This window comes from Calypte anna, chromosome 4A (genome assembly GCF_003957555.1).
Source record: "Calypte anna isolate BGI_N300 chromosome 4A, bCalAnn1_v1.p, whole genome shotgun sequence".
Taxonomy (NCBI): domain Eukaryota; kingdom Metazoa; phylum Chordata; class Aves; order Apodiformes; family Trochilidae; genus Calypte; species Calypte anna.
Genome location: NC_044248.1, coordinates 760,505 through 783,169, shown reverse-complemented (window position 1 = coordinate 783,169; position 22,665 = coordinate 760,505). Strand labels below are relative to the sequence as shown.

Sequence of the window (22,665 nt, the reverse complement as noted above, 5' to 3'; positions counted from 1 at the left end):
GGACTAAAAGCATCTGCTTCAGTTGTCCATTAGCTATTTAGGTTCATTAGCTTTGCTCCTCTACTTCTCCATCTAACCTGTGGCAACAGCTACTGCTGCCACAGAATTTCTTCAGAGTCCAACCACAGCAGGTGTGCCCCAACTTCAGCAACACACTTCATTCTTCATTTAGCCACGTCCTCTGTCATCTTTTCATAGGTGAGAGCATAGAGCTGGGAATTAGATCTCTGCAAGTTCTGCAGTCATGCATTTTGAAAGAAACAAGCACAGGAAAAAGCAGATATACTCCAAGTAAAGACTTAAACTTAACCAGTATTCTAAACACTGACATTTCAGTTGAGCCAGAAATTCTGCAGTGTTTTTAGAAGTGTTTATGCACTGCTGTATTCCCTGTTTTGGAACACTGGGCACCAAACCACACTGCTGTGTCTCCAGAAGCCAGAACAAACAACTTGGAGACACATGTGCAGTGCTGCTCCCTCTTACCTGTTCTCTGATTACTTTTTTGTAGTGAGTCACAATGTTGTCATGCTGTTCCAGTGTCTTCTTGACCTCCTCCTCCTTTTTATCTTCCTCGCTGGACTTGTAGATGGCTTTACTAATGACACCTGTCAGAAACAGTTCTGTCAACTAAAGTGCAGTTCACATCTTGTTTGTCCTTGAAACAGTCTCAGTCTCACCCAGTTTAACTGAGTTCATGGCATTAGAAACTCACTCTGCACTTCAAAAAAATACAATTGTCACAGAGAGGTTTAAGAAAATAGGAAATGGCACTTTTTCATAGAACAGTCTGAACACTTAGTTTTACACTTTGAGAAAAGCAAATGGGTCCTTTTGAGTCCTCCCTATCAGAAAAGGTGTTTTACTTGCATTACAGCTCTATTATAACTGCTGCCCAAGTGGCTGGGGGCTACAAAAGCAAGATGCAAATGAGAAGTGACTGGGAAAAATTCCTGGTTTTCCCATTGCTGTTGCTGCTTCAAGGGTTTTTTTTTCCTTCTCTAGACTCATTTAAGTTGAGCAATATTAATAATGAGGACATTAGTTAGATGGTAAGGATGATGACAACTTCTTTTGTGAAGGACAGAAAACACCAAATAAAGTCCCTATCATTTTCTAACATTCAATTTCCATGATTTTTTTTAATGAACCAGTCCAAATCAGCACATACCTAGACTGCATACTTCTGTGACCACTCTATTTGCTTCAGTCTGTATGAGAGCACAGGTCAGTACACTTCTTGGACACAGTGTGACAATTCACAGCAGTAAGAACCATTTCAAAGAACAGAAGCTTACCCAGTTAGTCCAAGCTCTATCACAGAATCACAGACTAGTTAGGGCTGGACTATGTGCTTGTGCTGGGAGTACTTTCCCTAACTGCTTGAACTGCAAGCTTGGTTATTTCTTTACTTACAGCTTTTACTGTAATACATTTTTCAGAATACTTCAATTTAGCACCATCACACTGTTTAAGCAAGGTTACATAAGGCAGATCAGTCATCAGTTCAAGGTAACTCAAGAAAGGAGCACAACATCTCACCTTCCAATTCCTTTACAAGCTTGGTAAATTCATGATCAAACATCATGTGGTCTGGGCTAGAAAAACTGGGCTGTGGTTTCTGAGCAGCTCTGGAATAAAGCTCATGTTTGCTAATGAAGCCAAGCTTCTCAATGAAGTTCTCCCTACCAATCCTCTTCTCAATCAGTTGTTTCAGCTTCTCTCTGAAAGGAGGAGACAGATCACTCACAGTGCAACACAGAAATAAGCCAAGCCATTCTTCCCTCAGGGTGGTTCTGGCAGTTACAGCTCCAGTGCTCTGTCGAGTCTTGAGCACACAGTGCTTTGAATTCAAGATGCAATTCTGCAGTCAGCACTGACATCTGTTCTCAGCTCAGCAACAGAGGTCAGGAGAACCTGTGCTAAACACTGACCTGCTGTGCCTGCCCAGAGGTAGGTGAGTTACTGTGCATCCTGTACAGAATGTGCATAAAAAGCATTCAGATTATTCTTAACTACAGCACCCGTGTTTATCACCTCATCAACCATCACCTGCCATTCACAGAACCCTTCCCTGCAGCCCTCTTGTCTCCACACATCACACTTACTTCCTGTAATCTTCAAGGGAATTGTCATTGTAGTAGATGGAATGCCAAGCAAAGTGCACACAGGCCTTGGACGAGCTGCTCCTCTTCTCCAAGCGTTTTCAGCTATCTGCCCTGTGAGCCTACAGGCTCTTGTTAAGATGTTCAGAGTACACATGACATACTTATCCCTTCATGCATTCCCAGTTACAATTTCTTTCAAAGGTAAAACCAAGCTTGATTAGGAAGCAGGCAAAATAGCTGATGAAACTCTCACAAAGCTGGCTCTTCCTTTGAGGGATCTGGGTAACCAGTGGTCTCCTTGAAACTTCTGTCTGCTTAATCAAAAACGTTTCAGTTGTCTCCACAAAGATTTCCATTTTGGTGACAGTTCAGTCTTAAATACTTCAGTCAGATGTCTTTTCCTGAAAGCAAGTCTATGAATAAGCTTCAAGAGCAGCAGGAAGACTCTCCCTACCTCTGGGGTGTGTCAGTCTCCCTCACATCAGCAGTGGGGCTTGTCACATGGCACAAGCACAGGGTGCTGGCAGAGGACAGCTGCTCCACAGGCACATCTTCCAGACAGGTCAGTGCACACTGACACTGCCAGCACCAGCCTGTTACATCTCTAGCCCTAAAGGCATTTTATGCCAGTGCAGTATCCCCACCAAGCTCATCTAGATAAACACTTAACGGGATTGATCCAAGTAATTTCCAGGCAAGCAGTCCTGCTGGGCAGGCAGGTGAAGGATACAAAAGGAATATTGGCTGGGTTGTGGAGGAAGTGGGTGACAGCAATTGAGCAGTTGCTGAGCCAAGTGCAAAGCAACATCAGTAGTCCAACCCTGGTCTGTACCTTGCTGCCCTGAAAAGAATAAAAACCCCATTGTTATCTTTCCACAGAGGAGGGCTAAAATAAAGAAAAACTGTACTGATTCAGAAACTCACCCACTTTCACCTCAGCATTTTAAAAATGACAAATCCTGTATTTCAAAATACCCCATTGTTAGTTACACTGAACACAGCTTTAGTGCTTTGGTGAAACAAGTATTAAACCATTCATCTTTAACTCTTTTCAGAGCAAAACAACAAGCAACACAGATGTGAAACATGACTCAATGCAAATTAGCACCAATATAAAACCATAACAAATTAGTTCTGCATTTATAATTAAAATTAGGGTAATAAAGAAACATACACACAAGCCCTGTAAAGAAGGAACAAGTTTAGATTGAGTCAAGTAAGGATTCCCTATGAAAAAACATCACTAAGACTGCTACCCCTGCTGACTAAAAATTGCCATTTGTTACTGTTTTTTAAGTGATAAAGAATAATACTGGAGGAGTGGCTTTTGGGTCAGACAACATACACATTAAGCCAGCAGGAGGAATGCTAACTCCAGTATTTTTTTTTTTGTTATCTAGGGAAAATGAGATTTCATCTGCCATTTCTCAGTTCTGTCCCCCTTGTCTTTGCTGCAGATATTGCTGTGGGCACAGTGTTGGGATGGGTGTACATCTCTGCTGACAGTCAGCATTCAGTCTCCAAGGCAAGGTGAGGCAGACAGAATCACAGAATCCTAGGGGTTAGAAGGGACCTCGAAAGATCATCTAGTCCAACCCCCCCTGCCAGAGCAGGGCCACCTAGAGCACCTCGCATAGGAACGTGTCCAGGGGGGTTTTGAATGTCTCCAGTGAAGGAGACTCCACGACCCCCCTGGGCAGCCTGTTCCAGGGCTCTGTCACCCTTACAGGAAAAACATTTTTCGAATATTCAACTTGAACCTCCTATGCTCCAATTTACACCCATTACCCCTTGTCCTATCACTGGTCACCACTGAGAAGAGCCTAACTCCATCTCCCTGACACTCACCCCTTACATATTTGACAACATTGATGAGGTCACCCCTCAGTCTCCTTTTCTCCAAACTAAAGAGACCCAGCTCCCTCAGCCTTTCCTCATAAGGGAGATGTTCCACTCCCTTAATCATCTTAGTAGCTCTGTGCTGGACTCTTTCGAGCACTTCCCTGTCCTTCTTGAACTGAGGGGCCAGAGTGCTGGGATATCTTCTAAAGGAGGAGAGAAAATACCCTGGAAGAGGTGGCTGCCCGGATCAAGGCAGTGGCAGAACAGAGAAGTATTCAGCAGCATCAGAGTCTCTGCTTGAGACCTTGACCTTCTGATGGCCCCTGTGCTCCAGGGCTGAAGGCAGGGTTGTCTTTAACTTCAGCTGAGCCCCCCCAGGATCTGTGAATCACCCATTCTGCCACCAAACCAGCAGCAGGCTGGCAAGAAGCTCTTCTGTAGGAGGCTCCCAGTTACCCAAGTGCCATTGCAGACCAGGAGCTAGGCAGGAACTGAACCTAGCAACTGTGGAAAAAAACCACCCACCAAGCCATGAGGAGACTGCCTTCAAAGACTTCATCTGAGGTGCTGTTTTGCTGCAGTCTGATCACCATCACTAAGAAAAAACACTCTCCTTAAAGGAGGAGAGGACAGAGTGCAGATACTGAGACTGCAGCCATCCCTAATGCTGCACAGATAGGAAAGGGAACATCTGGCCCTTTTCCATCATCATTGCTTCCAGAGACCCCAGTGAGGTGTGCAGGAGCAGCAGAGAACACAGCCACCCCCACCAGTCATCCCCACCAGCCTGATGCATTTCACAGTGAGTACTGCATGCCCTGCCAGCAGTCATGGACTGGTCTTTGCTATAAGCTTGGCTGCAGCTTTGCTGTGACCCTGCCCTAGGCCTAAAAGACAAGATATATTTCAGAGATACTTCCTACCATGTAGTGCTTGTACCCACAGGGGCCAGACAGGACACCCAAAGATGAGACAGGATGTCTCACCACTTTTCTTTACCCACTGAGTAAGGTTCAGAACTGTGTCCACACTCCACTCTTCAAATGAAGCATCAATTAAGACACAAGGTGACAAATGATAGGTCTTACAAGCTCCTACAGAAAATCATCTGCCAAGCACACTGGTGTAGGAAACTGCTACACTTAACCAGTTTAAGTGCTGGCAACCAACCATACAATCCTGCTTTCACCCTTCTGGGATAGAAAAGTTACCTGGAGAGACCAGAACCAGTAGTTGAAAGTTCAGATTAATTACTGACAAACCATGACACCCATTAACTGCACAAAGACAAGTTACTCCATCTTTTGATGAACAGTAAGTTGTAAGTTCTCTCCTAACTGAACAAAAGGAAATGTTTGCTTCAAACAGAACTAGCCAGCAACCCTAGAAACACCTTTCCCTCACTTAGTTTACAAACACTGGCTCTTACTATCCCAGCAGCATTAGCCAGTTCACATGCCCTGGGCACTCAGCAGCATTGCTGGCACACCTGGAGCTTCTGAAGAGATCCCTGGTAGGAACATCACTTGGCTTGTCAGAAACACAAAGCTGCTTTGCCTTGTGGGCCCTGGCACTTAGAGCACACACTGTGTGCTGGAACCAGCCACAAACCACATTTATTCTCCAGCACTGCATGCTGTTCTGAGGTCACATTAACATATTCTGCCTAAGGATTTCCACATGGTCCAGAAACACCCCTTCTAACCAAGTCACGCTGAACTGCTTTCCAGACACCCCATGATAACCCCTACTGTGACAGATGACAGCTTTCCACAGACATTGTTCTGCAGCTCAGGGATGGCAACAACAACACAAGCCCACCTCTCAGCACTAATGCTGAGAAAGGCAGTAAATAAAGCAGATAAATCTGCAGCACTGACACTTTACAGTTTCTTTTTTACCACTGGCAGCCAGCTTGGCAGCACTTCAGGTAACAGCCTGGAAGTCAAAGAGCTCACTTCAGGGGTCTGCAGGCAGACATCAGATCCCTGCTGGCCACAGCTGGCAGTACAGTGTTCAAACCTCTGATGGTAAGCAGAGGGTACCCAGTGGCTGGAAGGCAGGCTAAACACAGTTTTTCTTTGAGAAGTCAGGAAACCAGCAGCATATTCCCACTTAGATCATACCAGCTGTTTCCTACAGCCCAGACTCCTAGAAAACAGCATTTCCAACAATTTTCCTCACAAGAAAGTGCATGTGTTGGGTGAACAGATGGCAAACAAGTCCACCCCAGGGGAAAGAAAGCACCAGTGCTGCCCAAGAACTCTACCCCATAGTTTTGTGGAGCACCCCCAGAGAATCCCCTGGAGACACAGAAAGAGCTTGTTATGCTAGGGAAAACCCCAAACCCAACTGCAACACAAAGCTGTGAGTGGAAACACATCAAAAAGCAGTTAAAGGAAACCTCCCCAGCAAAACCCAAGAGAAGAGGAAAAGGCCTGCTTTTGGCAAGGAAGTGCCCAAGCTGTGCCAGGAAATACATACCCGTCTGTCGATCTTATCACCCTGCAAGTTACACACATATTACTTGAGAACCTTGAAGTGCAACACATTTCAGAAACATCCCCCCAAAGGCTGAGTCTCCTGTATCATTTAAGGCCAGAGCCACAGGCAGTTTTACAGACTCAAAAAAAACCCAGGAAAAGGATAAAAAGGAGCACTGTCTATTGTCAGCTAGAGCAGATGAAAAAGTCACCTGAACAAAGTAAAATTCCAGTATTCTGCCATCTTTCTCAAATACAGGAGAGTCTGATTGCTGCCAGAGTTAACTAGCTCATTATCACAACTACTTGTGGAAAAAGCAGCACATGCCACAGGGAAGTGTGGGCTTGGAGGTGAAGTTCCCTCAACGTGACACTCAAAGCCAGATGTTAACATGTGGAACAAGTTGAGAGAAGCTTTTAGCTCTGAACAGCAAACCCAACATCAATCAATAGGTGAGAGCTGGGTATTCTCAAAATGCTCCAAGTTAGCAGCCACAGGTTAAGTACTACCCAGGCAGTTCTTCAGTAACAAGATGTGAGTGGGGGTCCTGCTGGTTTGCCTTGTCTTTTAAGGCAAGCTTTAGGACCCCCTGACTGTACCAGGAGCAGTGACCTGCCCCAGAGCAGCATCCCTCTGCCCCTTGCTGCCCAGTCTGTGTGGTACCTGTGAGAGGATGTTGGTGCACTGCTGCAGCAGGGAGACGGGGGGGTTGCCAATGCTGGTGGCCAGCTGGACTCTCAGGAGCTGCTCCTTCAGAGTGGCATTCTCCTGCAAGGCATGGGCCAGGGCCACAGCAGCACACCAGTTGGACAGGGAGTCCGTGGAGAAGAGGCCCCCACACAGCAGCTGACCAGCTGAGACAGAGTTACCTGTAGCTACCAGAAGGACCAAGAGGCACCAGTGAGATGCAAGCAAACCACAAAACCAGCAACAGATGTAAGAAATCAGCAAACAGTTAAAATCCAGGTAAATTAAACTGGTTGAAGTCTTAGAGAAATCCATCCTAAGCCAGTTAATCTTGCTTGGAACAGGCACTCAGTGGCAAGGAACCAGTCCTGCAGGAGACATCAGCTGCTGCTTTGGATGCTCATTCACAAGCCCCTGCAGAGCCCTTTGCCTCACGTACCGTCAATAGTAGATGGCAGTAGTGTTGAAACAATTTCTCCTTGTCCTTTCTGGTTTTTGTATAAAAAGCACTGGAAGCAATAGAGAACAGCACAACGTAGCACAAAAGGCTGCCTTTCATTTACCATGGACATCAGAAGCACTACAATTGCAGGCCTGTTTGGAAAGAGCAAAAATATTAGGACAGAGGTGTGAAGGAGGCCAGGGGATACAATGCTGAGTGCATTCTCCAGGGAAGGAAAGAGATTTTGCCTATTCCATCTAGTGCCATTTCAAACATCTGACTAAAGCCTTTGATTTTAATACCAAAGTTTTTCAGCCAGTTAAAACACAAAGGAGAAGATCCCTCACACATAACCCCATTTTCATTTCCCATTTCCCTGCTGGCTTCAGTCAAGATGCCTGACAAGGCCACTACAGCAACTTGTAAGACAGAATGTTCTTTCTATACCCTCACCCTCATATCCTAATGGTGACCTTCAGACCTCATTAAGCTAACACTTGCTGTTCCCTGGGCTGAGTGAATACCAATTACCTGTCTATTTTCTTAGCCTCTAAATTCTCTGTAGCCCATCCTCTGCCTCACAGGAGCAGCTTATCCCAACCCAGCACTTTCTCAAGTACTACTCACTCACTTTTCAGGTATCACATAACAAGTAAAATCAGTTCCAGACTTGTATTAACTGCTGTGGAAACACATCTGACACCTTCATGCTGCAGCTAACACTCCACTGTGAACCTGAAGCTGTTGCTGTGCATCACCAGCCCAAACTCTGAATGTAAAGAATGCTGCCATTGCCCATCCCAAGGCATCATTACCCAACACAGTTAAACACTTTTCTTCCTCTACCTTGGTGGATTAGAGGGTGCATTTACAGAGGCAAAGTAGTCTTGATTCATCTGGCATCCTCGAATGACCTCTGATACAGTGTTAATGGTCTACAAAAAGGACAGAAAAAAAAGTAGTTAAATGTGAGCCATAATTTACTACCCAGATCACTCAAAATTATTCAAGGTCATCCTGGCAGCTTAGTATTGAAAAATACATCCCAAACATCAGATATTTATTCCATAAAACAATTTCAAATGAAACCCAAACAACTAACACCTGTGAAGTGTGCTGAGCAAAGGGCAGGGGACAGACACCTCCACCTTCATGTTGTGTGTCAGACCAGTTCTGCAGTGACAGCCAGCTACACTGGACACTTCTGAGAAATCAAAAGGTGAAACTTCAGAAACTCTTCAGAGGTGAAAGCACTGGAACAGGGGCCATGCCAAAGAAACCAGCCTGAGCTTCAGCTAAGCACAGCATGGTACCAAGGGAAAACACACCTCATCCTACAGTGCTGATCAGGCTTTCTAGAACTAAAAATCATCACTGGAAACCTGCTCAGTCAGAATATTTCTAGACTTTCTCAAAATAAAAACAATCCCAAACCAGGGAAAACCATGAATCAGGTCAGCCACATTAGGCTGCACTGGGAGCTGACAGAAAAACTAAGCAAATCCAAAGACTCTCTGGTTGTAAAAGACAACCTTACATTTCTGTTGCCCACACAGGAAGCTGACATCTCTGCCATCTGAAATACATCCTGAGCAAATGCTGTAATTCCAGTTTGCCTTTGCAGAAACCACTTATCCCTGCTGACTCCTGCTTTCACCCAGTGAGTTGCCCCCATCCCCACACCTCTTTGCTCCCTCTTACTTCTGTCAGGATATCAGCAGGAACTCCAGTTGCCATCAGGATGGTGCAGAGCTGCTGTAACAACCCACAGTGAAACATTGCCTTCTGGCAGCTGCTGGTAGCACCGGGGGGATTTGTGGGAGACACGAGGACCCGCACAAGCTAGAGAGAAAAGCAAACAACATTTCTGTGTGAAGAGAGCCCGAGACCTTCTGAAAGGCAAAACAAAAACTCATCCATTTGAAGGTCAGCCATGAAAAAGAATGGCTACTAAAAATGGGCATAAGAGACAGCACACCTTCATCTCATTGCTACATATGGCTGTTTGATACTGCATTCAGGGAAACTCCCTAACACCTTCAAATCTTCACTGCAAACTTTGTAATGAAGTGATGAAAAATCAAGCTGCATTTTTTTTATTTGGTTGGCCATTTATCAGAATTACATTTTAGAAAGTCAGAACCTTCATCATTAATTTTCAGCTCCCACACAACGTGCCACAGGACAGGGAAACCTCAGTGCATTGTGGAAGGGTGAGCAGAAGGGAAGAAGCCCCACAATCAATAATTATAATCCCAGCAATCAATAATTAGGAGCCCACCATGAAAGCAGCTGCTGGAACTTGGTTAATACTCTGTGTCCATACATGAATTCCTACAGGAGGATTCTGTATACAGAACAGCTCTAGGCACTTAGCTCAAACCACAGTTCCATCTTAAGCCACACACAATGAAGTCTCAGCCATTCCCAACTTACCCTTTGGCATCAGTATTGGTGCTGAACGCAGCACACCTGGGAATGTCAGTAGCTAATTCCCAGCTGCAGACAGCACATGGATTTCACAGCTAACTGGTGCATTACACTTATTCTTCATTGCAAGAGAGCTGAAAACCTGCTGACTGAGGAGTTAGGTGAGTGTTCTACCTGCAGCATGAGGTGAAGGTTGGTTACTTTCTGTGCAGACCACCCACAGTTGTCATCTCCAACTTCAAACCAAGGCTTCATACGCTGAATGTAGGAACCTTCTTTGAAGAAATTCTGATTGGAATTGTTATTCTTCAACAAGTTTTGTATTAGGAGGAGACAGTCTTCTACTACTATTCCTGGTGAGACAAAACCCCCCCAAAAATTAATCAAAAACTGACACACAGCAAAGTAACCACCTGTCCAGGCACTAAGCATGTTCTGGATGGAACAGGGCACACACTCCTCAACTCTTCCTTGTTAACAAATCTTACACAGGTATTAAGAACTGTGACCTGCACATATGGAAAAATAATTAAAAGTCACCCTAAATTAATTACATCTGAGTTTTACAATCTGCATATTTCCAAGGAAACCATAGTGTTTTATTCACAAGACTGAACCAAACCTCTTATTTTCAAAGGATATGCAGTTTGTATGAGTTAATTGGGTAGGAATGGGGAGAATTTCAAACAAAAATCCTCACAAGCACTTTCTGTACCTCCTTCAGCATCAGGCAACACTGCTGTCTCTTTGTACTGTGAGAGCTAAAATGAAGTTTCACTTGAACTGCATCATGGATCAACTGCACAAATTACTACTGAATTACACGTTTCTTATCTTTAATCACTAGCTACATCTTCAACTCAATTCAAAGCTATTTTTTGGCTTATTTTGGTGGAGAAGCAATTCTTAGAAATAGCCCTTAAGATGAGCCAATTCAAACCCAACTCCTTGGAATTGCAACAGCTTTTTAGGTTTTTTTTACCCTCAGTTTTTCTCTGAACTGAGAAAGCACCATAGCTTCTAGTCAGCCATGTATTCTATGAAGAGAAAATCCTCAGACAAGTCCCTCCAGAAGACAGCAGGACTCAAAGCAGCCTGCTTCTGGGACTGCTGGGATGCCTCCAAGTCTGGACTGGACAGCAAGGGTGGAGACTCCTCCTTGCACTCTGAACACACAGAACGGAGCAAGACCAGCTGCCACATTCCCTGCTTCCCCGTGTCATATTCCCTGCTCCTCCAGCAGAGCCACAGCTGATAACCCAGCCCTTGGCAAGGCTGCAGACAGGAGAGGGTAAGCAGAGAATCTGGAGCACTTGGGATTTACATACCAAGTCTCCTAAAATTATTACTGCCTAAAAATAGCAGCTTTGAAGCAAAGGTTTGCTTGATCCTTCCATGCCAACATACCTGGAATAATTCAGCTGGAGGAGAAGCAGTAACTGCTCCTGCAGCCCACAGAAAGGTCATGGAACAGCAACCTGTCATGTTACTGAAATAGATCCTGTAGCAAACTGCAACTAATGATAAATTTGTAATATGATGCTAATAAAAAAGGAGCAAAGTACTGCATCATTTTTGCTCATTTTTAAAAACATTTGTCTTCCCCAACAGGTAAATCATTTGGCAAGAAGCTAAGTAGAACACTGCAGCTACCAGTGAGGCTGAAGAAACTCAAGCTGTTACTTCCAGGCATCCAGGGACATCACAGGAGGAATGCAGCTGCCTAACTCTGTAAGTGACAACCACACACACACACCTGACACTGCCACTTGTGGTACACACATTGACAGGCAGGAGCCCAGCAGGAACACTCACTACACATGCTCAGAGGAAATACCTGATCTTTTAACTGAGCACCTCAGGACCACTTTGGAGATGCTGCAACTTCCAACTTGCTCTCTGTTTTTGCTAGTTTTGTTACCAGCAGGCTGAGTTTTGTCCCTCCTGGCTCTGACCTAGCTCCAAGGACACACTGTAAACATTGTCACCTTATGGCTGTAAGTCTTGAACTGTTTCTGTACCTCCATCGCTGTTTCCTTCCTCTGTTATGATATCCAGAAGTCTCTCAAAGGCATTCTCAAAGGCAACAATCTTCTGTATGGCTGCATTACTTTTTGTCAACTGCTGTAACAACAACACTCCCTTGGCAGGTAAGGAGAGAAGAAATGGATTTTACTAGAGCTTACATTGCTTTTCACGACTCACAGCTCTTAGAAAGGTGCTAGATCAGCAGCATAACCCTTGGCCATGAGCACAGGACAGAACTGTGTGCCCTGCAACTCAGCACACCTAACAAAGCCCCCCATGGACACCATGCAATCGTTCCCTCTTGCCTCACTGCATAGAGGGATACTCAGGGACTATCCAGAAGAGGGGACTTGTTAAGCACCTCATCTCTTCTGTAGTAATTAGATCATTTAGGCCATTTATTAGGAGGATAAACTTCCTCTGTTCTGTACTTACATCATTTCGTATAACCTCCCTAGAGTCTGCTAGTAAATCCATGAGTCTGGAAACACCTGCAAGAAACACATTAAAAAAAAACAGCATAAAAAGGTGCAGCTTTTTCATATTGGAGCTCTTTAAAACATCACTACTGACACTTCTCCAGCTGTCTGCCATGATGTTAGCTGAGCTTCCAGCTTCAGGTTTATCAGCAGTCAGCTCCAACACTTACCCATGGGGCTGACCAGAATTATCTGCTGCACCTGAGGCCCTTGCTGCTTGAGCAGGGATGTCAGCAGCTTCACTCCTGGCCAACGCACGTGGAAATCAAACTCCTGCAAAGACACAGTAAGACACTCCTCAGTTCAACTCTCTCTTCTGGACACTACTTATGAAGAGATATCAGCTGGATAAGGGATTTCATTTCCTGTCAGTTTCTTTTTTCATCCATCCCACCACAGCACGTGGCCAGCAAGTCAGCAGGCTCTCCTGTTCAGTGGTTCTGTCTGCTTCCTTAGCAGCTCCCTGACCTCCTAGCAGTTCCCTTTCCTCCTCTCCTTTGGGATAGCTTTCCCAGCTATTTCTTCTTTTTAAAAAGACAGGGATCAGCCTATATTAGACAGAAACCCAAGTGGGAAATTAAAACAAGTTCTTTTGTATCTTTTTCCTATTCCCAGACAGTAACAGCAGCTTCTCTGTTAGAACAGGGTCTTGTCAGCAAGAGAAAACTCCAGAACCAATGACTCCATGGACAGACTTGACCAACCACAACAAATCTGTGGGCTTCTACCTCCCACCTCCCATTTACTCTGTCCAAGAACACCTCACAGCTGAGGCAGACTTCACCAGACAGACAAAGCCACAGCTGTATCCATTAAGATAACCTCCCTGCACAGCACTACACATCCCTCAGCATTCCGAGTACAATCCTGCTACTCACCTCCACAAGTGTCAGCAGGAGTGTGACATTTTCTTGCTGTTTAATGAAAATCTCTGTGAACTGACTTCCCAGGTCATCAACTTGTTTTGGCAAGTTCTCCTCTGTAACAGTAAAAAGCAATGTATTACAACAAGACTGGAAGAAGTTCAGATAGTTGTAATTTTTATTCTGACTAAAATAGGGCCATGGAGAACAACTGCCTATTAGAGCAATACTCTAATGTTAAGTGAATTATTTTCATTACAGACACTGACACAAGCTTTGCACAAAAAAAGAAAACTTTTATAGAGGGGTATTTTTATTTTAAAAGCAGGAGGGAACAAAAAAAAAATCTACTAAACATGCTGTTTTCAGCATTAAAAGACAATCTTATTAGATGGTGTTTTAATGTACCATATCCAGCCAGCCTCATAGTTCTCAGCCCCACAGGTGCCTGTTACAAGTACAACCAAGCAGAGTGAGCAGAGAGCTCAGAAAGCAAAGAGAACCCTCCCTCCAGCAGAGGAGGAGCAGGAAGCCTGACAGGGGCTGTGTTCCTGTGCAGCTGAAGGGATCCAGCAGAGAGGTTCCTCGTAAGGACCATTCCCCAATGTGCAGACACAAGGCACATCCCATACCAGCAGGACTGGAGTGGTGGGGAATAAAATCCATCTGAAGCTAAACACTCAAACACCTCATCTATTTGTTTTGGTTTAGCAACAAACACAACCTAAACATTAGGAGATTAAGTTTGAAAGAAATGAGCACCAAAACCTCTGTCCTCCAATCCAGACAAGTGTTCAGAGGGGCAATGAGGGATCCCTTACTTACTCTCCAGTCATGTACTTGGGGTAGCACCTGAATTACCTCTTACAGTTATTTTATGCATCATTATTGCTAAAAAAACCAAATGCAAGTGTGTCCTACAGAACAACAGAAATCATGCAGACTGGGGCCCAGCACTGTTTTTCTATTCCCAGGGACAATTTACAAAGCTGGTTCAGAGAACAAGCCTGTGGTACTACTGCTTGGCACAGTTTCAGTGGAAAACCTAAGGAACAGAAATTCTAATTCAAAGGGATTGTTTCTTTCATTCTGGACAGGAAGAGGAGATTTCCTTCAGGTCCAGAGCAGCTTGAGACCTCAGCCCTTCAGCTGCTTTGCAGTGGTTCAGATCCCGCCCCACAACAGGGGCAGGAATTCAGCTGGACCTGACACCAGAGCCACCCCATCTGAAGAGTCTCCCATGGATTCTTGGCTTGGTTGTGTCCTCACAAGGCTTCTTGCACACCCAGCACCTGATGGAGCCAGGGGCATGGGAGCAGGCTGAAGCATGAAGCACAGAAAATTGGTGATAAACCCACTTGATTTCTGACCTAAATCAGATCTTTGGATTTGATAAGTGAAGGCAAACCAAAACTTTTGTTCCTCCTGCTTCAACTGCAGGCTTTGCAGTCTCACCAAGGAGCACTATCAAACCATTAACAACTGAGCAGCCACAAAAAGGGTCAGAGACCACACAGGGTTCAAACTCTACCTCAGCAAGGTGATGGCAAAACAGAGATAAAGGACTCTAGCATCAACACCTGGTGCTGAGACAATTTAAATTCTGTCAGCCAAGACAATTCAAACTGTTGGCTGCAGTGACCTACTGCAAGGTATCAGTTTATAAGATCCAGTTTCCAAGGATTTCCAACACAGGAAAGAGGTTTTTGTTTGGTTTTTCAGACAGAGAGTAGCTGATTTCTCTAACAGAGTGTAGCTGTATTTCTCCCTTGCAGCAGGCTTATCAGGAGGTAGAGAAGCAGCTTTGGGCTGCTGTAAATGTTTATCTGCAGAAAAAGATTACTCTCATCCCAACTCCTGTCCTTGCACGAGGTTATGGTGCTCAGGGAAAACCTGAGCAGTATACACAACTTAGAGCCTCTTGTAAGTTTGCTGTAGTTTTTATTGATTCCAAAAAAAAGCATGACTCTTGTTCAGGATGCTCTGGACCCTCCCATAAAAGGGCCAAATTGAAGTTGTTACGCCCCAAAATCCTCCAGCTTTTTACTTACCCTATTTCTTCTACATTTTTAAAAAGGGGAGAGAGGAGCTGGACAGAAATAAACAGGGAAAGTGAAAGTGCATGTTCTACCTATGTGGATATACCATAGATCTTGCAACCAGACTTCCACCTGTAGTTATTTTGTAAACCTGCATGTTCACAGGGCTCAAAGAGAATGACTTCAGGCTGTTAAGGTGTGCTCATAGTGATTCTACCAACCAGCACTGCAAACCAGAATTTCATCTTATTATGACAGATGAAGTGCCCTTTGGTACAACCAGGTTAAAAAAGAGAATACACTAAGTGTTAGTGGTAACTTAGTGGTAGCAGTGAACACTACAACATGCATTGCTTAAAAGAGACACTGTGAAGGATGCTTATGTGCAGCACATGCATTCATGTGAAACCTCAGGGCTTCTTGACAATAGAAGCTCTGTTCATAACCTTTTGTCCATTAAAATCCCAGCAGTGCTGAAGCTGCACACGTTCATGACATCCTGAACAAGAATTTATCATTATTACCATCTCCAGAGATCTGCTGGCACTCAACGTGCCCAAATGACATAAAATTGGGCAGACATTTCAGCTCCAAAGGAGGAGCACAGGGCAGAATGTAAAAAGCTCTCAGGAAGCTCCAATGCATATCTTGACAGTGTCCTTTTTAAACCTGTTTAGACAGCAGCACGTGCTGTGGGTGAGTAGCAACTAGGCCTAGTAGAGCCACATTTATACAAGTAAAGATTTGTTTACCTTCAGAGTCATCTGTCAATGCAGATATGAGAAAAAGAAACAAGAGACAGGTTTACAAGTTGAATAGCTTTCCAAACAGCACAACCAACAGCAGCATAAGCTCAGATTTTCACAGCAGCCATCCCAGCTTTCTACACAGCAGTTACTCCTCCAGGCAGCTCTGCAATCAGCAGCCCTGCACTCCTACAACAGCTCAGCTCACACACCATCACTCAGCTCCCCCAATGCTTTGCTCCCTCTAAGAGACTGCTAAACACATTCTTGTCAAATCCATCAAGGCCACTACCATGAATATGGATTCCCAACACCATAAAACTCTGATCTTGTTCAAAACTCCTTCCATCAAGAGCAGACCACTGGATGAACAAGGAAAAGGCAGAGACTCAGCAAGATGGTTAGGACACATCACAGAAGGATTGCAGCTTCCAAGTCTCCTGCAGCTATATAGGATACTTCATTATAGAAGGCACCACAGAAGGACATACTGCACAAAGTAATGCCAGCCAAGTGGCAGTAATTAATTCATATTGGAGAACCCTCACCTACTTTCCATAGTGTTATCACCTAAGGAGTCTTTGAGGAAATATCTTGGGGTAAATACTGCAGAAAAGAGACTTGAAGTCAAGCAGCAGTATCATCTCATATTCTGCCCATTCACAGCAGCATTTGCAGTCCATTGCATGTAATGGAAACTGAAAAACAATAATCAAAGCTTCTTGAGGTCAATGGCTAATGCAGGATGTTTTGAACCCACAGATATTCAGCCATCTTAAACACAGCCTTCTGCTCACACTGCACTCATGGACCTCTGAGTGGGGTTTTTTGGAGAAGCTGGTTGGATGGATTTTCATGTTTGTTCATCCAAAAGCAGGATGGATGTCCAACAAGCCTTTGTATTTCTTGTTTTCCTCTCCAAGCCTCAGGAAGCAAGCCTACAACCATTTGGCTTAGTTAATGTTTTAAACAGTGCTCAAGCCAAGATGACAGAAGGGGCTTTCCAAAGAACACCTGCAGCAGGACAAGTGCCTGGTGAGCTGAGTCCTGCAGCTGGCTCTCCTACACAGCCTGCCTCAGTCTCACCTTTCTGGCACTCACCTGCCCCTGCCCTGGTGACCACAGCTCCATCCTCCCCAGTGATGGGAGACCCCAGGCTCACACACAGCAGACAGGGCTCTCCTCTCATCCAGGCTGGCACTTGCACAGCCCCCAGACAGATCCCAGCCCCACTCTCTAGGGACCTCCTTGATGTTCAAAAACAAGGAATCTCAGCCTGTCCTGCCCTCTGCACCCCTCCAGAGCCTCAAGTGGTTATAACCAACACCTGGGTTACTTGTCAGAAGCATCTGGCTCTTCTTCAGCACCTATTCAGGTACTTAGTTTTAAGAACATTCTTCTTGCCCAAGCCTACTCTGGGTTATTGCTGTCTTTTTCTCCAGGGTACTGATGTTTCTGTGAAACATGGGGTTATTTATTAACAGCTGCAATCATTCTTCATCAGCCTTTGAAACCAGTTTTGATGGCCTATCCTAAAGAGCCTCCAAAAACAGAAAAAGGCAGAAGGGGCAGGGAGTTTCACAGCCCAGCTGTACAGCATCTAGTTCTACATCTGGCTATCCTGGCAAGGACATCCACAGCTTCTTCCTAAACTGCCACAGCAGGGCTCTAAAAGAAGCTTTGTACACTTGCCAGCTTATCATAGGTACCTAAGACAAACTCTCAGTATCCTTGTGAAATCATCAGGGTCCCATCTGACAGTAACAGAACTGCCCTTTCCCAGTAGCAAAGAATGGCCTGACTCTTTATTTACAAACTAGAAAAAACCCAGTGAATGAGCCCATTCCAGCCTGGCTGCTGGTCACAGGACAGTTTTTAAAATTATTAAGCAAGAAATCCAGTATTACTTCAAGGCAAGCTGGATACAAGCAGATCCCCTGAGCCTTGTGGTAGCAGCTCCACAGTGACAACTCAGGCTCTGCATTAGTCAGTCAGTGTTACAGTTTATAATGTCAGCAAAACCACCCAGGGAAACACCCCCACAGTTAATACAGCTATTACTACCCAGTGCTTACCTTGCTCCTCCTCTTCTAGGTCATTGGATATTACATTGTAGAGAGTGTCCAAGGCATAGCCAATTATTTCAGAATCTGAACTGCAAACGAGAGAACCACTTTTCTTTAATGACTTATTTCCAACAACTCTTACAAAACTGTCTTTCTGCAGAGGCAGTTCCCTTTGCAGCATTAGCCATCAGGACTGATGTTGACAGACCTTTTGTAACACCATGGACCCATGTGCTGTGCTGTCCCTGAACAAACTGCTTGTCCCAGTCCCATTCCCTCAGGTACATCCAGAAAGTCTGGTGACACAAGATGACCACAGGCAGCTTCACTGTGAGCACCTCTTCCATTCCCTGAGTCACTCCTTCCAACCTGCTCCTCAGGTACAGCAGGAGGCATCTCCAGCAGGGATTAGGAACCCTTCCCAGTGAAGCTGCAGGCAAGCTTCAGCACCATCCCACCAGCTTCAGGCACCTCCCCACTGCCCCCTCAGAGAACTGGGGACAAAACCTTCACAAGAAAGGGATGGCAGCAGCTACACATCCTCCCAAACAGGTCAGCTCAGACTACACCCAGTTATTAAGGGTGTTTTGAACTCCATGCATCCCTGAAGAGCTGCTGGGCAGACAATCTGACCCAAGCATGAGCTTGCTTACACCAAGACTCTTCTCGTGGTAACCCTGCTTTAGGGGAGACCTGTGTCTTCTGCATTGCAACACCAAAACCATCTCTAAACCCTGCAGTACAACAGAGAACAGGGAAGAGTTTGGGGGGGTTGGAAATGTGACCATTTATGCTTCTTGTTTTGCTGCTCATAAAGCAGAAAAGTATTGAAGCACAGCTGGTCAGGCAACAAAGGAAAAGAAACCCTAACCTTACAGAGGAAGGCACTGCAGAGTGCAGGAGGACACAGCTCTCAGCTGGTTTTATGTCCTGCCCAAGCACCAAGAGAATGCTGACCACACCAGACCTCTTTCAAACTTGTGTTTGCTTCCACTCATCTCCAAGGCATACAAAGCAAGGCCTCCACACCAAAGATAAATTTGCATTTTAAGACACTACTAGGCCAGTTCAGAGCACAGACCTCAAAAAAGCAACTAAGCCTTAAGTGAGGCCAGCACTCTGCCAGACCACTAATTAAAGACAACAGACCCACAGCAGTTGTTGGAACCAAGAGATGCCTCCAGGTGAGCCACTATCTCAGAGCAGACAGAACGGAGCAATCCATACCTACACTTCTTGCAGCACTACAGCAAGGACTTGAGTGAGGTGCCAGAGTAACACCTCTTGTTCTACAAATCTCAAGATAATCAGGTGTCAGGGCAGTTTATTCTTTCATGCTGGGCTATTAATTGAATCCTGGTCCTGCTGATGCCCTCCCAGGACACATGCATTTTTCCTCAGTGTGGCACTCAGCTGATACCACCTGCTTTTCAGCTGTGCTGTAATGGAAATAAATGGGGACAAAATGATCTTCTCTCTCAAACTGCCAGTCAAAATAAGGAACAGAAGCTTTTAGTGCAGGTAAACACTCTCATGCAGCAGGTACACATATTTCCAGCCTGCTTAAGTTCTCCCTTTGTTTTAATTTTAGTTCTTAAACACAACAGCACAGTCTGTGGTTTTCCTCTTCGTGTAACTGCAACAATTTCACATCTGAAAACCACACAGAAATTATTTCCCAGATACTTGAACACACTGCAGCCTTGCTTTTCCTTTCCCTTGTCAGGGACATCACAGCAGCTACAAAAGAATAAGCAGTAAAAGCAGGCCCTGTTTCTCTTGTCTAAATAGCAGCATCACAAACTGAGGAGAGCAGCATCCCATCTTCCCTGCTCACTGCCTTTCTGCTGCTCAACACAGTGGTGTATTTATTATTCTGCTTAGACTAATGCTGTGCAGCTTTGGCTCTGTAGTGAAAGTCAGCCAGGAGATAGACTTGGAGTCTCTCACACATCCACAGAAGATGCAGAAGTGTCAGTGCACCATCCCATAAGTTCACACAGCAAAAGAAAAGAACTACCATGTTCTGAACTACAGTGCTGTGCTGCCCAACAGAGACAAAGCAGTATCTGTGCCATCAAGAGAAGCATGGAAAAGCAGAGTGTCCTCCTGTCATCAACCACAGCATGCCTGGAAGGGAAAACTCAAGTCATGGAAAAGCTACCAAAGGATTGGTGACATCTATATCACCTTATAGAGGTTTTAATGAGAAGCATATCACAACTCAAGCATTAGGAACTAAAGGCACATAAATAACTGCAGTTTGTGCCTTAAGGGGAAAAAAAAAGTCTCTCTCTGGTTCCTATTAGATTTCAAGCTATTAGAACTGTCCTGCTGAAATCTAAAGACCTTATTATGCAAGCAGAACCAAGGCAGCTAAAGACCACATTGACTTCTCACCCGGGTGCCTCCTCCCATACCAGCAGAAAGTGTTCTACATTCTGTGCCAACTTCTTTTCAAAACAATCCCTGGTGGGATGTGGTAACATCAAAGCCAGGGGAAGTCCTCTAGCAGGTATTAGTTCCTAGTTCATGTTACACAATAAACACACTGGTGTGTTCAAGAGTCTGGAGCATGTGGAGGGTGACTCAGGAGTGTCACCAGGCCCCAGGGGGGCTGATCTGCAGAGCTGGAAAACTCAGCAAAGAAGTCAGTCTGGAGTGCTCAGGCAGGACACAGAGCTTGAGGCAAAGTTCTAGTAAACCATGTGATTGGAATGATGTGTTCTGTTAAGAGACAGAAGGGTATTCCTGTTCCAGGATGAAGGCTGCCAATCACTGGAAGCAGCAGTGCAAGATCTGAGGACAGAAACAAGACCAGGACAGAAGCAGCACTCACCACCTCAGCACAGCCATGCAAACCAGACCTTCTCTTTATAAAGATAGGAGATGAAGCTCTAAGTGCCTCTCACCCCATACCAACAACTACAGAATTAAGAAAATACCAGTGTGCTGTCTATAAAGCAAAGAGCTGAAGAAAAGCCCAATTTACTACAAGGAAAGTATATGATTAGCAAAGCAAGGAGGCTGCAGATAGGAGGAAGGGAAGAACAGCTACAGAACTGTTCTGTACTTGTTCCTTTTCTTGGTATTTGAAGTGATAAGCACATTGATTCACCAAAATCAGGAGATACACCAGAGATACAAATACTTTTTCACTCGAGGACTATGTGAATAATAATTAATATGATTCTCAAAAAAGCTAAGAACTGTTACCATCCTTGGCTGAGAGGGTCATAAAACCAAATCACTTTTATTCTACTAGACACTGACTTCAGGTTGAGCTCATTTGCATTAGGAATAATCATCTCTTACCAACAATGTTGCTCCAGTTTTTCATACTGCTGTTACATATTCCAGCAAGACAAATGCTGAAGATCAAACAGCTGTGCATCCTGAACTATTCCATTAATTTTGGGTAAATACCAAACAGGAAAGCATGTTTGCACTTGTCTCTGCTCTCAGGTTGCAGTGTCTGCACACCAGTCAGCCATCCCACACATGCACCCAGGCTCTGGGAATTCAGAGACCCGTGCCTGCTGCTGGCATTCTTTCCACCCAAATGCCCCATCCATATCCATGCAAACAAGGCTGGAGAGCAGATAATTCCTCCCCTCATACCGCCCAGCCAAGCCCTGCTTCTGCTTAACTGGGAACTTAGAAGGGAATCCCACGGATCAGATTCACATCCTGAGGCACACAAACCACAGCAGCTACAGGCAAACATCCCAGACAACAGGCAGACAGCTCTGGGACATCTCCAGTCACTGAGGTAACAACCACCTGCAGCTTCATGGCCAAACAGCTTCACCTTGAGGACCTCAGTCACCTGCCTTCAGGCCAACCCAACAAGGATGGAAAAGCAGACTTCCTCACAGCTAAGCTAGAGAGGGGAACAGAAGTCACTGCTTAGGCTTCAGCACAGCTTTCCTGATCTTTTCATATCTCTCATCTAATTAGTCCTTCTGCAGCTGTAAATGTCACAGCAACACATCCACCAGTGCTCAGCACCACCAGGTGAGCCACACAAACATGTACAAGAAGGCAGCCTGGTTCAATCATTGCCTTCTGTTTTCTTTGAAGCTGCAATGCTGCCTCTTAAAAATAATCTTGAGCAGCTGCAAGGCAGATGGGTTAGCACTGAGAAGGAAAGAGATCAGTAGTGCCCCACCTCCCTTCTCCAGGTTGAGGTCTGGCCCCAAGAGCAGACAAGGGGATGAGAGCAGCCTCCTTGACCTCATTTTTCAAGGGCTTCCCCTTGGTGTCACTCTCACCACCCCTTTGCTGTTCCCATCACACAAGCTGCAGGCAGGTCAGACACTGACTGTACCTGCCAGCCAAGGGAGTGTCAGTACCACAGACTCACCTGGACACCACCAGAACTTCCCAGCCAGGCAAGGGCTTCATGTCCTGCATGCACCAGCAGAGCAAGATGCCCACTTCTAGACACT

At 45.1% G+C, this 22,665-nt stretch overlaps 1 protein-coding gene across 1 annotated transcript in view; it reads right to left on the bottom strand.

The window, feature by feature from the left end:
- Nucleotides 1-22,665, bottom strand: part of USO1 (USO1 vesicle transport factor) — a 29,940-nt gene that overhangs the window by 5,694 nt on the left and 1,581 nt on the right. Inside the window, 17 exon segments of the mRNA XM_030449667.1 lie at nucleotides 487-608; nucleotides 1,543-1,724; nucleotides 2,109-2,150; nucleotides 2,152-2,219; nucleotides 2,839-2,949; nucleotides 6,435-6,455; nucleotides 7,098-7,309; nucleotides 7,561-7,715; nucleotides 8,410-8,498; nucleotides 9,265-9,405; nucleotides 10,168-10,346; nucleotides 12,015-12,135; nucleotides 12,457-12,512; nucleotides 12,671-12,773; nucleotides 13,379-13,479; nucleotides 16,155-16,166; nucleotides 18,224-18,303. Of these exon segments, the coding sequence (XP_030305527.1) occupies nucleotides 487-608; nucleotides 1,543-1,724; nucleotides 2,109-2,150; nucleotides 2,152-2,219; nucleotides 2,839-2,949; nucleotides 6,435-6,455; nucleotides 7,098-7,309; nucleotides 7,561-7,715; nucleotides 8,410-8,498; nucleotides 9,265-9,405; nucleotides 10,168-10,346; nucleotides 12,015-12,135; nucleotides 12,457-12,512; nucleotides 12,671-12,773; nucleotides 13,379-13,479; nucleotides 16,155-16,166; nucleotides 18,224-18,303 (1,795 nt within the window).